The sequence below is a fragment of the Aquila chrysaetos genome, chromosome 9 (assembly GCF_900496995.4).
Source record: "Aquila chrysaetos chrysaetos chromosome 9, bAquChr1.4, whole genome shotgun sequence".
NCBI lineage: Eukaryota > Metazoa > Chordata > Aves > Accipitriformes > Accipitridae > Aquila > Aquila chrysaetos.
In genome coordinates this window covers 34,983,574-34,998,214 of record NC_044012.1, presented here as the reverse complement: position 1 = coordinate 34,998,214, position 14,641 = coordinate 34,983,574, and the positions used below count along the sequence as shown (strand labels likewise).

General features: G+C 39.8%; 1 protein-coding gene across 2 annotated transcripts in view; it reads right to left on the bottom strand.

Annotated features, from left to right (window-relative positions):
* Positions 1–14,641, bottom strand: part of ADGRD1 (adhesion G protein-coupled receptor D1) — a 161,279-nt gene that overhangs the window by 74,194 nt on the left and 72,444 nt on the right. For both annotated transcript variants that reach the window (XM_030026639.2, XM_030026640.2), the window contains one exon: positions 119–192. In XM_030026639.2, coding sequence (XP_029882499.1) covers positions 119–192 — 74 coding nt within the window. The remainder of the gene's footprint in view (positions 1–118; positions 193–14,641) is intronic.

Below are 14,641 nucleotides of genomic sequence, written 5' to 3'. Positions count from 1 at the left end.
AGTGGCTCCATTTCTTTAACTATTTCCATGAATGGAAGAGAAAGAAGAATATACAGCATCGCAAACTATATGTAATTTAATTAAATCATGTTAAAGAATTTGAAATTATGTAACATACCTATAGTCCAGAAATGCACAGTAAAGATGAACTCTGTTACTCTTATTTAGTGCTTGGCTGTATTGTCTGGGAGTCTGCAAGAAAGAAAATATAAACCCTGAAGGAATGTTTAAAAGGGACTAAATTCCACTATTCAACCACTTTAAATTTTCATTGTTATAATAACTTCACTAGACTTATTCTAGATTAACACACCATAACTGAAAGCAAATTTTGTCAGTCTTCATGGCTTTAACAAAACCTCCAAACATGCAAAGGCTGGTATTCAGTCTTAATTTTAAACACTGGGATTAAACTCATGTCACTGAGTAAGAAATCTGTATCCCATTTAAGTAAATAGCAAACCAGGATTATTTATTGTATATAAGAAAACATATACGTGTTCATTTTTGCAGGATCGGGACATTATTCTTCAGCATATATTTGGTTTCATTGGCTTTTGTTCTCATTGGGTAATAAGAATCTCACATTTTTAGGATTAATAACACTGAAATATGTGCATTACAATGACCAACTCACAGACATTTTCTTTCCACAATAGTGATTATTTTAAAACATATAATCAAACTGAAAGAGCAGTGCCGTAATTCAAGATTTTATTTTAACATACCTTAGCATTATAATGACATAATTTCTACCTTCCATAAACAGATGTAGCCACTAACTCAATCTCCTCCATTCAGGAAGCTTGGAGACCCCATTCTCTACTCTGTTACACCAGGTTCATGACAAAATAATTAAAATTATATTGAAGTAATAGTTTGTTGTAGAAAAAATATGCAAACTAGAGGATTTCCAGGATCTGTTCAAACCTAATACGTAAATCCCCAAAGTCCAAATCGTGTTAGACCCCACCTAAAGGCAATTTTTTAATTACAGGAATCTTGAACATAAACAAATCACTGGTGAATTAACAGCCCTAGGATTATTGCAACACAATTCTGCTGTCAAGCTGAAACATAAGCAAGTATTCCTTTCCTTGTTTTAGAGAAAGAAGAAAAAAAAACCCAACCACCTCATCATGCTGAAACTCAACCAAGTACAAGAAGTCCCTGATGCAATTTTCCTTCTCCTCTCCCACAAGCCCAACAAGTGTCAAGCACAAGGTAGCACAGATCCCTCCTTACTAGCGATAACAAAGCATTTCTGCCTAACCCAGGACATTCACACATTCATACTGGATTTCCAAATGCTTCAAGTAGCTGTGCTGTAGATAAGGCCATTTACTACTTCTAAACTCACATCTCTGGATAACATAAATGGAATTTTCTTATCTGCTTGAGCAACATCCCCAGACAAAATTTCTAGTTCCTTGGCTCACCCTGTTTTCTCTAAGCCTTCACCATAGAAACAGCTGAGATTGCAAGTTAGGTATTCAGAGAAGCAGAGCTTTGTGAAGAGGAAAGACTGCCACTTATCTGCCGAGGGTCTCTATTTTTCCCTTTGACTCTGGTGACATCTTGTAGGCTTTTTCCACGAGGGGAGCAAAGCAAACAGTAAAACCTCACACTCTTACAAGGGTGCCACACTGGGAAGCCATAATGGGACAAGATTCACATCCCTTATCACCAGGAAATATCTCACTGATATAACCCCCAATCTGCTCATGCCACTTTCTTTCCAGCTGTGGTGAGAGAGATGTAGTAAACCCAAGAATATGACATTAATTAATACAGAGGAGTCCTTCCTCACCTGTGAAAGCCCTTCCCCATTGCTGGCTGCCCTGTGAAGGCCCCGTGCAAGGCTTCGGGATCAAACTGGTATGTTCCCTGCTAGATCCACCAATTCCAAACTTCCCGTTCCTTTCAGAAAGTGCCCCACCACGAGCCTCACCTTTAACAACGGCAGGGGTCCTGCACGCCTTCCAAATCACAAACCACCTGTGAAATACAGCGTGTCTTTCTGAAACTGATTCCTTCCCTTAATGCCATCTCTTGCTGCTCAGAGTATTCTTGAAGAGCACTAGCTCAGAAACTGCCGAAGACTAATGATCCATAACCCATGGCTGGAAAACTGCCTTCCACAACTTCAGTCAATTTAGAGTTTTGTTGGCGGAGTTCATTCTGTTTTACCAGCAGCAAGGGCATGTAGCATAATGTTTGCCCATTACACTGTATGATGTTATGTCCATCACATCTATAGCTTTCCTGAAGTAAGCAATTGAAAGAATCTATAGTCAGTTTGTATTACAAATTACTTCACTTCTATGACAGACAAACTGTGGCTTAGAAAAAAGAGAGAGAGAGAGAGAGAAAGATCTGCTGTAATAACAGATAAGATTGTACAATAACTGTCATTTCTGATTTGTAAGGTATCTCTAGATAAACCTTGATTCTTAATACACTAAATGGAAAGGACACTGCATGGTCAGGTTGGAAGAAGACATAGTACTTCAAAATGTATGTTTTACCCTCAATTAAGTATCTATGGCAAGGGACAAATTATTGGTTTTCTGCACCTTTAACTCTAAACACAGATGTCACTCATTAGACAAAACACCACACCAAGTGAGGCTATAGTCTGTGAGCTGTTCAGAATTGTGTGCGTACCCACATGGAAAAAGAATAGATAAATAATGCATATACAAGAAGGGTCCATGCCAATTTACCTATTTACTTCTCTTAAAGAATATGTCCCATGTTTTAACAGACACGACATAGACCTCACAAGGCTTTTTAGTGCCATCTATAACTGCATAAAATACTCATCCTCTCAGACCTCATTGAAGTTCTGCAACAAAACCGTCATTAGAATAGAAAGCCCCCCAACATGTAAGAAACTGGCTACAACAAGGAATAAACCCTCTGTGATCTTCAACAGCTCTACTTCAAAGCACTGTCTATGAAAAACGAACTGACTGTACCTCAGTACTGCACTTCTTAAGTTAAACTGTGTGTGACAGCTTAGATGTGACTTGGATCCCATAGCACTGAGGATATTGATTTAATGACATTGATAACAGAAAGCTTAATATACAAGTAGGCTTTTATACTAAAAGATTAAGTCACTTGAGTGTTTATAAAAGCCTGTGAAAGGGCAGTTTATGCAGCTTTCAGTAGTGTGTAGAAGGAAAGTACCAGCACACTAAGTAATCCAGGATGTGTGCTTCAGTTCTCCCTAGTCTAGGTTCTTTATATCAGTCCTTCTGCGTGGAGAGGAGTACATGCAGCTTCTTCCAAACAGAATTCCCTTAAAAGAGGAAAGCAACCTCTTGTCACTGAGGAACAGTGCAAACTCTATGTCAATCTGATGGAGCAGGGATCTCGAGGAAGGACTGTCTCTGTTTATACCATGGCTGTTCAGCACCCCTTACACTAACCACCGACTCTCGGTAAATTAGTCAGACTTACAAGCAAACCACAGAAACTCATTGTATGTGTTGAGAGCACACAGAGGATGTGCACGGATGTGTGATGGGGATACGGTACTTACACTGCTGGGAACTAGGGACAAGGCCAAGGTTAGTGGGTGAAGAGGCCAAAAAAGGGGGGTGGGGGGCTGAAAGGACTGCTGGAAACCTTCAGGAAAACCTAGTTGCAGGAAATGTCGTGAACAAAATTGCAGAAGGAAAACAGTCAGCCAGCTGCTGCTGGGAAGGCTTGCCAAGGAAGAGAAGCCAAGCAGAGGGTGGGGTGAACCTTTGTGAGATTAGCTTGTTTCTCCTCTCCTCCCCCGAATTTAAAAAGCAAGTATTTAGCTACATAATGGTGGCCACCAAGGGAGGAGGGTGCGCACCTTCTAATTCAAAATGTATTTTTCTCCAATGTGAAGAAGGACAAATCTGTGGGTCAGCTGTGCCATTGATCTCAACTCAGTAGCTCCAAGCCCAATGTGTTGGGTGTTGGACTTCCTCTCGTCCAAAGTAGTTGACAATTTACCTTATTGAGTTAAATTTGGAGTTCACTTGTCTCTGTTTACAAAATACAGCATTTTGTCTAATTCAGAGGTTTTGAAGCCTTGCCTTCTTAACCTTCAAGAATAACATGGATTATTTCAAAGGTGGTGAGAAAAGGCACTAAGACAAACAAGCCTCTTGTCAGTATGCTTGTGTCTTTTGTGCAGTTCACAGCCCCACTGAAATATTCTTACAGGTGTATGAATCAAAAGCACCTTTGATTCTGGTTTATGGATTGAATTAGAGACTAAAATGATGCTTCTAATTTAAGGATTTCCTGTCTTCACATTGACATCCTGACTGTTAGTGTGACTTATCCAGGGCCACATGGTTCATTGACTTTCCACCTTATATGATCTACTTCTCCTAATTACCTAGAAAATTAAAACTTTAAGGTTACATTCACCTACTCAGTTCCCTGGAAAAAGGCAGACAGAAAGAAAGAGAAAGAAAGAATAAACATGCATTTCTATAGTGGCTATATTGGCTGTTTTCTTCCAAGCTGTGAGAAAACTGCATTGCAACAGACCTTGGGCTTAGATCACCAAAGTATTTTAATTTAGAGTCTGTTTGACTGATTCACCCTAAAATGGAACTAGCATATGTAATGAAAAAATGTTACAAATTGTACAAAAATTAATTTAGCCTATGAATAGGGAATTATAGTGTGTTATGCATAAAAGCCAGACCGTTAGTTGTTTCATTGTTGTCAACAGAGCTATGCCAACACACACTTATTGAAGCATCAAGCAAAACACGTTAGGCTCCCAGGGTCAACATGAAAGCTCACTGAATGTATTTCTTAATGGCACAATCATACAGTTAAAAAAAAAAAAAATCCCATGATATCACAAAGGGTGGAAGACTCTGACAGACAACAATATAAAGGAAAAAAACAGTGAAATATCAGAGGCTATAAAGGCATCTGAAATTAGAAAAGGTTGCCATATGTAATTGAATATGGATTGGATTTGATCCTTCCTTTGCCCAAGGTTAAAAATAGTTGACATACAAATTTCCTGCAAAAATATTGTTAATCAAATGCTACACCAATAACCTTCCCCAGTTCTCAGAGTTCTCCATTTAACAGCTGCTGTATTGGGCAAGCAGTGTGAGAACAAAAAAAGTAATGAAAAAAACTGTGAGCAACAGACTGAAAAATATCTTGGCTGCTCTACTACATAGCATTTTTATAAAGAGAGAAAGAAAAGGAGGAGGGAATGGATGAGGAAATTGTCCTGGTACTTTTTTTTTTTTTAATTATTGTGCATAGCAAAAAAATTTGATTACTTCTGAATATGTACAGCATCAGAAGATCTTGCTATTTTTCTTAGACTAGCAAGTCTGCAGCCCTTTAAATAAAAATGCCATCCTCTTAACAGGATCCCATCTTTCTTATGGCACTGAACAAGAGGCTTCATCCAACAGCTGCCAAGACAGCATCTGACCACTTGCAGATCTCAGTGTGGGCTGTTAGGCACTATGCAGCTGTAAAACAGTTGCTTATGATCTACAGAAACTGAAACTATTACTTGGTGCTCATCTTTCTTCAGCTTGTCTCTTTGATCCACTTCAAGTTACCTGCTTATAGCATAAGTAGGCTTCATGGCACCTAGAAAAGCTGGGGCAGTGATTGTTAAATGTACTCTAAGTGCAATGTCATGATAGTGTTAAAACAGTAATAGCTCTTCTTTCTGGCTTTGGGTTCTAAATAGCATAAAAGTCAGGGGTTTACGAAACTGCTGGAGGAAAGCTGCAATTTTGGCGATGGAAACTGACTGCAACCTTTGAGTTAAATTTATAATCTCCCTTAACACACATGCACAGCTCCCAAGTGACTTTTCTTTAGTTTTACAGCAAAAAATTCCCACCCTAACATAGAAGTTGCATTCACGTAGTTCCCTCAGGCAGTTAACACAGCACAGCATCAGTGGGTCAGCACTGAGGCCTGGACTCAGGAATTTCTGAATACAAAGTACCTTGCTCAGCCAGTACTAAGCCACGTATCCTCTATGGACTTTGCTTTCATACATTCCTCAATTTCAAAGATCTCAAATATGTAACAATATATTTATTCCATTTTTCTTTCTCTTTGGCCTGGGTATATATGGGCATGATGAGTGTTTTGTATGTATTTGTAAACACTGGGCGGTGACAAGTAGTTGCATGCCAAATTCTTTCAGCTTGGAAGCCAAAACTATTTAAGATGCAGTACTGCAGTGTAAAACCATGCCAAACTCCCATTGACTGTAATCTAGATTAATAATACTCACAAAATTGTTGTAAATCATGGTAATAAATGGAAAGCACAGAAAGGTTGAAAAATAGCCACAGAAAGAAGGTTCATTTTCATTAGACATGCATGGAGCTGACTTCAGTGTAAGGCGTGCACGAATAGAAACTGCAGGATAAGGACCTTTGAAATTCAATTTGGGCAGCAACCAAGTTACATCAGTAAATATTTGATGTTTAAAAATTTTAAATGCCAGTCAGTGAGAAACGGGGCTCAGCATGGCAGCCTTTCCTCATGTGAGCACCAATAAACACAAGATTGAACTGATGATCTGTATGAAAAGCTGCCTTAATGCTTAAGTGAGAAAATGATTTCTCATGTCCCTTAAAGCACAGTTTCATTCCAAAGAATGACAAAGTGAAAATATTAATACTCTCTTTCTAGAAATAGTCTCAAGTAAATAGCAATATAGCAGTCAGATGGTTTTAATATGTCCTTACAGTTAAACAGTTATATCCATATGTAAGAAAAAAAAATTATACATACACAGCCCTCTAAACCTGCACGTGATTTAGACATCTAAGGATGGGCTAAGGAGTGCAAAGTTAAGTCACTGATACTGAAACACCTGGGACGTGTTTTCCCATTTGAGTTTTAGCAAGTCAACTCAAATGAGACCGCAAGCGAGAGCTAGTTTCTTTCCTGCGTGTTATTGATAGAATTCTTCACGCGGAGCTAGGGTCATCAAACTTGTTGGGACGGTCCACATTGCCTCCAATTGACTCAGGGCATAACCTCCAACTAGATACTACCTCTCCAAAAATAAGGAATGCAGTCTGGCTCCAAAGAGATCTAATTTAAATCAGGTAATTTAAAATGCAAGTTATTTCACTCAAGGTGCCTGTGTTGAAGCAGTTATTCATTGCTCATTGCTTAAAAGACCTTATTTTATTTTCATGTAATGCAAAGCCCTGCAGAGCAGCTTTTCTACTTTTGCCATCTCTCCTCGCAGCCGGTACACACTCAGAGCTACCAGAACTTCACAATGGACAGAAGAAACGCAGCTTGATTTCCAGGGCTCAAGAAGAGTTTGTCAGATTGACAAATAAAAAAATAAAAGGAAATCTACCATTGTTTTCATTGGTAGACCTGCCTGAAGTGGAGATTCCTGAGAGGCCATAAACACCAAATCCCATGGGGCCATTCTCCCCTAACCAAGACCTTGTTTATGCCTTTTATGCTCTGATCTGTTTCAACACATCTGAGCTAGATGGGCCAGGTTGAAGGGAATCTTTGAGCATGGATGAAGCAAACATAAAAATACAAAACTACCCCAAACCTGGGCATTTGGCCTGGTTCTTCCAGGAAGTAATTTTGTGAGCTACTACTTGCTAAGGCTGGCTATTAATGCAACTGGTTGTGATGTTCATTCCTCTGGTCCAAGACTGTGTTGCTTTATGCTGCCTCTGCACTCCTAGGCTCCTTGAAAACACTATTTTTAATGCAAATAAAGTCAAATACTTATAAAGGTGCATGTGCAAACCATCCACCAGCCTTGCAAAATTCCAGTTACATACGCTGCTAGAAGCTTACAGGCCTTTCAAGATAGATGAATGAAATATCATTTCAGCTTTTCCCCACCCTCCTTACAATCAGCATAATAAAGTAGTGTTTGTGGTCATGCTGATACAAGTTCACAGTAACTTTCCAAAACCGCGTCATGAAATAGATGACAGTGTCTTTTTTTAAGGTTTTTTGTTTCCTTTTGCTGTGCCTTTTTCTGCTACTCTGCATTATTATATTAAAAATGTTTTGCTTTTCTAAAACGAGAAGCAGATGTTCCTTCTAAACACCCTTTCTTAATCTCCTCCATTTTTCTTAACTCATGTGAAAGTACTACTAAAGGAAAACAACTGGTCTGACTGATATTGAAAAGGCTATTTAAAAATGGACACGTTTTCTAATCCAACAGAACCATAATGAAAGAGGTAAACAAATCTTTTTTTTCCCAGCATTCACCTGTAGTATTTTGACATAGGCAGAAATATATTCCTTTGCCATACAACTATCCAGGCCCAACGCAGTGCTCTGTAACAGGAAACAATGTCTAGGTAATGACAAGAGCTGTGACAGGGACCAGAAGGCAGGCATAAAGCATAATCCCTTAAAGGGATGCACAGAGTAGAATCAGCTTTAAGAATACTTTTCCTATTAGGTAATATTTCCACAATTCTTAGTTTCCAAAACAGTGCTTGGACTTTTCCTCCTGATGGCTTTTTTTTTTTTTTTTTTTTTTTTAAGAAGAGAAACATTTGCATCAGATGAGAACCATTCAAGACATTCAGATTTAGCATTTAAACTGCAGTTGTGATTCACAGTCCCCATGCTATTGGGGCACAGAGAATTTAAATCAGAAACAAGAAATTGGGACAACTTAGCACTAGCTGGATAGGAGTTGGGCACTTTGCCCGTTGTGCCGCACAGCTCATGGAGGGCAGCAGGACAGAAAGGCTGTCAGCGTTTGACAGTGTTTGCTCCAATTTCCACAGTACAGTCACCCATATCCCAAACAAGACATGCCTGGCTTTTTGATAACTAGATTTCACAAAGCTCAGCTGAAACTGAAGCCCCGCAAAACAGAGGTTCAGTACCTACAAATAACAAGCAACAGCAACAGCAAGAAGTTGCACTGAATTAAAAAACAACACAAAGCTACAAAACCCAACAGCAATGGCAAGCTTCACTGACACTTTTTGGTTTCAGTTTTACATACTTCTTTACCAAAACACAAATGAAGTCTGAATTAGCAAACATCTCTGTTTCCTACAAGACTGAAAGTCATAATTATAAGAAGGATCGGTCAATATTCACTTGTATTTATTATGAAAGAGGTTTTAGAGACTATTTAGGCAATTTTTCACACAAGGAGCATATAGTAGTTAGCCCAAGATAGATTTCCAAGTGAAGAATCAATATGTATTACCTTTTCTAAGTAGACAAAAAGAAAAAGCACAAAGATGTCCTAATTTTCCTGCACAAAGACCAAACAAAGTCTGTGTCCTTATTTTTGAAGAGCACAAGGACTTTGACAGCCTGGAGCAGTGAAACATTAAGATTTCATGTACTCTGCGTGATAATAACAGGAATAATGGACTGTCTATGGAATAACTGGGAATAATGCATTTATCTTCTTTATAAAGACTTCAGTGCCCTGCACTTCACCTCCAGGGGCAAAATTAGCATCTGGGAATAGGTAACTTTGGGAGTCTGGGAATGCAAGAGGTCTGATATGGCCAAAACCGGCCCATGAAGCAGGATAAAGACAGAAGGCACCCTGGGAATAGGAATATGGCAAGGGGCCAGGGCTGCTAGTTATGGGGAAGATTCCCTGAGCCTCCTTTGGGAGCCCAGTTAAGCCGGTGAGGCTTTACCCAGGGCTCCAGCTGAAGCACAGTGCTGTCTCCCATGTACAAACCTGCATAAGCAAGGGCTTTAGCAAGTCTTGGTGAGGGGGAATAGAGGTGACAGCGAAGCAGCAAGAGCTAAGTGAGCACCCAAGGAGCAAGGTCTTCAAGGGACAGGCACAAAAATCCTTTTGTTTTGTGTGTGCACAGCAGGTAACTTAACGGGACTCTGGTTTATGACATAGATATGCTAATATGAATAAAATTGTACTCCTGAAGAAAAATACCAGCTTCTTCAGATGTCAGAAGCCCCTTCGTCAGATTCAGTGAGAGTTTGATCAGGTCTGCATTGCATGCTTTGAAAAAAAACAAGATTTTGTAAGATATTCAGTTGGTTTATCATCATACTTTTGTAGACTCACCTTTGCTAACATTTCTTCCCAAACAAAGGACCATGTTTTAAAGGGTGTTTTGAAGACATGATTTAATGAAAGCTTTAGGAGGAGTTTTAATAGTTCACGTCAGAAACAGAGTACCAGGCTTAATGGTAAAAATATTTACCACTCAGTATGTTTGTTGCTAATATTTTTTTCTCGGACTGGATTTATATGTTAGCATTTTCCATTCTCATTAAAATCCTGGCTATTCGAAAGTTGCCTCTCAAAAGCAATGCCTCACATTCTTTGTGAATTATATGTGGCAGCGTTTGTTTTATATTGACCCTTTCAGCTCTTACATCCCTTGACTAGCTGCTAATCATCATTTATCCTTTCTCTGACTCTGCTAATCTCTGGGGAGCGGGTGGGACAGGCAGTCAATGGAAGCGATGGAGTATAAATAATGACAGAGTATAATAAACATTCCAGTTGCAATGCCACATGTAATGACAAAGACTTTTAGAAAGATACAGCGCACAGTCCTTCTACGATAAGACTGTCGTAACCAGATTGGAAAATATTATGAAAAACTTATGCTTGCTTAAGGCCAAGATATTGAGGCCCACTAGGTGAGATAAGGGAATGTTTATTCTGTGTAATCAAAAAATCACTTGGATGCAGAACACTTGGTTTTATTCCCAAACTCACTTTCCCCATGTGACTTTTCACAGGTTCTTTCCTGTCTCTGTGTTTCATTTCACATTCATTATCCTACCTATTTAGTCTGTAACGTCTCAGACTAAAATATGACTCCTGTATTTTGTTATGCTTTGCACAGTGGGAATCCAGCTAAAGTCTGCAAAGACCAGTTTAGAAAGCCTGTGTTCACACACAGCCTAATACTGTGGCATTTTCTGATAACAGCTGTGGATCATCTGAATACCTCCTTAAGAACCTGGGGAACCCGAGGGCTTTCTTCCCCTAACTTCTCTCTTCCCAAACTCCAGGTGGGGAGATACATGCCCACTGCTTCACTTGTTCCAGTTCTAGCAAACATATAGCTACAGAGTGAAAATGACCTGAAAAAAAGAAAATTAACCCCAACAAAAAATGCAAGTTTTCTGTCACACTAATAAGCTACAGCTGCTGTCTTAAGAACTACAGTCAATAAATGAGACAAGGAATCCATGGCAAAGGAGACAAGGACAGGAGCAGGACTGCTCTGTTCAGATACAACCCAGATCTGCACCCAGTTGGGTCTAAAGTTAATCCTCATCTTGAGACAAAAATACTCTTCTGTAATGCTTCTTGAGCAGCAGAGAGATGTAACACCGCCTCTTACAAGACTCTCTATTTCTTCGACCTTAACATCCCATTAAGATATTATACTCTCCTGACTAGATCTTTCAAGGATTAAGCTCATGGGTTTGAATTGCTTTTTTTTTTTTTCCCCTCTCCTTTTCATTGTGGAAAAAAAACCAAACCTCTCTCAAGAACATTTACATTTTTTTTCTGCTGATTTGAATCTTTTCTCCCATTCCTGTACACGTGCCAAATGTGAGTTGTCTTTCAGTCTGTTACATGAATGGGGATGAAATTCACACAACTATTTCGTTTAGTGTCATTTTTCATTCACAAGAAGTGTCAGGGTGCCAGAACGATTTGATTTGTGCATCAGCCACATCCAACGAATTGAGAACCAGTCTGGAATTAGGCCTGGTCCATTAACTCCAGCTACAAAGTTGAGTAATATGAGACTAAGCCACCGAGTTCATTTTTCAGAGGAGAAAATGGAAGTTAGTGGTGCTTTGTGCTTGTCTCCAGACATATCGCAGATAGAGATATTGTCGCTGATACAGCAGCGACAGAAAAATAACCAACTGTAACTTAAGCCAGGGCCCCTGGCCCTGCCAGGACTATGGGCTGCACAAGGCCAGCGCGAAGAGACTGCGGCGTTGGCACAGCCAGCCGCTCTCCGCCGGCGCTTCGGGGAGCACCGGGCAGCCTGGGCTGGCAAAGGGGCTGGAGAGCCCCGGGCACACCGCTCCGCCTGCCAGCCGGGGAGCCCTTGGGACCGCAGAAACAATAGAAAGGCAACTTCAAGGCTGTGTTTTCAGAAGCACGATAAATGCAGCACTCCTGAGAAGCTGGAGCTCTGAATTTTCAGTGTATGGGGTGTTTCCAGGATAACCAGGATGAAAGTTTTAAAGTAGGGGTACATTCAACCTTGCAGTCTGTTGCTACTTCGCAGAAAGCACCAGCTTTTCCTCTTTTTCCTCGGCTAAAAGTTTATACGAACATTCAGCCAAAGGAGGTGTGTGTGGCTGTACGAGAAAGAGGGCAAAGCAAACCCAAAGCACACTGCAGCAAGCTCAGGAGGAGGAACAAGCAGCCCGATAAAGTATTACTGCCTGCCAGATGATTCATCAGGGCATATCAAAGTGCCACATAAAGGCGTCTTCTGCCATAAATTTGAATACCTCCATAATTACTCAGCTTCCAGTTTGTGCTGTTTGTCTGGAGCTCAGTTTTTCCACGTGATTCCTGAAATCAGCAATAGGTCCCTCTGGAAACTGATCTAATGGGTTGAGGAATGCAGCTATGGTCATTAGAGCTTTGCAAAATCTCCAATCTCGCTTGTCAATTACTTAGTACAACAATTTAAAATGGGCAAAGAATGAGAAATTTTATCTTCTCCCTTCAATGGAAGTGCTGCCACATCCCTTTCCTTTCTCCTTCTTGCACTTGAGTGAAATGTCACTGTGTGGTAACCTGGATTTTTAAGCATCTTGACAAGATGCAGTGGCCAATAGTTAAGCAACATACCAGAGTCCCATATTCCAGTAAGCTCCTGTGACACAGGCACCCTGTAAATCAATTGGCATCTTTTCTTTTCTTGTTTTTTTCTTTAAGTAAAATATATTACCTAAATAGGGGAACTGCTTGTAGATCTAATAAAACTATAATCATACACAAACAGAAACAGCTGACTGCAAAATTTAATTTACTAAGATAATTCTATAGAACTTCAGAAAAATTACAAACCAAAAACCAAAAGCCTTCAGCAAACTGCTGCATGACAGTAGTTTTATAGGGCTCAGAGGCACCCATTCTGTTCCCACTTAAACTAGTAGGGAAACTCCCAGTGACTTCAGTAGGTACAAGGCACAATATTCCTGTTCTGCTGTGATTAAGAGTTATCAAAAAGAAAGACAGTCCAGTTCTAGAACACAGTGTCTCAGAACATCACAGCAACTATTTCAGTGTCATCTGAGTGACAGTTTGGGATGCTTCATGCCATGGAGCATGGAGATTTCTTTCTTTTGCTAAACATGTTATTTTAGGAAACATTCTTGCTAGTGTTCATGGGAATATTTCCAATGGGGCAACACTTCCAATTAAGACTTCCTTTTTATAGTTTATGAATACTTTAATAAATGGCTGGCAGACTTAAAAATAAATGTATTTTTTAATAAACAGATGATGGTTAACCTGTCACAGAGTGATACACGGTCCAAATAAGTCAAGAGATTCCTTCCAGCCATTACTTATAAGTTAAGAACTTTTAGTATCCTCATAACCCAAAATGGCACATGCTATGCACATCTATCCCATGTCCATATCATCTACTGCTTATTTAGGAATACTTAAAAAGTGGTTCATTAAAAAAATGCAAAGCAATTTCTTATGTAGGTGAGAGGCTCTTTCACAAACTCTTGTGGTAAGTAATTAAAAATCGAGGATTTCTAAAAATGAAGAATAGGAGAAAGAGGAAAAACAACCTTCCCTGGAGATGTGTTTAGATTCTCTTCAGCACAGCAAGTTATCAGGGGCATCAATGCTATCACTGGAATTCTTGGACTCCCCTGCACACACAAAAGGCTTTGCTGCAGTTAATGGGAACATCACACAAGCAGTCTCATAAAACTGTACCATAAGGCTGCAATTTACCTAGTGGGGACCACGATCACTGGAGGGGATAGCCCAGGCTGTGCCCGCTAATAAATCAGAAGTTTAAAGCACCAGAGTGAAACAGCCTTGAGCCTCCATACAAAGAAAAGGAATAGAATTTAAACACAACCTTCTAGTTTATGGCCAGCCTGTCGTTATGGCCTCCTCGTGCTACACAGAAGCAGAAAGCAGAAGAGCCTGGGGAAGGGGACAGAAAGATGGGAAAAGGGAAGGGAAAACACACCCCTTTCTTCCTATTGGACTCAGCCATGTGTACGACGAGCTTGTAATTCATCTAAGAGTATTTCACATTAAAGGAATGAAAGAAAATACAACTTTCAAAAGTAGCAAAACCCCATATGAAACATTATTTACCAACAGAATTATCACTGATGCCTCTTCAAACTGCATTGCCCAACAGTCAGCTACCTCTGGTGCTACCCAGTACGTTAGGTACATTTTAAGTAAGATGCACACAGTGGAAGGCAAAGAGTAGCTCAGGGAATCTTCTAAGCACTTGCAGCAGGACTTCACTAACACAGCCAGGCCTCTTATTTCTTTTTTACACAGCAGTGATTCATTTCTGCTTATTTCCCACCAGCAAAGTATCGATCCAACCAGACTTTTCGGGGAGTTTTGTTCCTACTTCTCTTCTCATTGTTT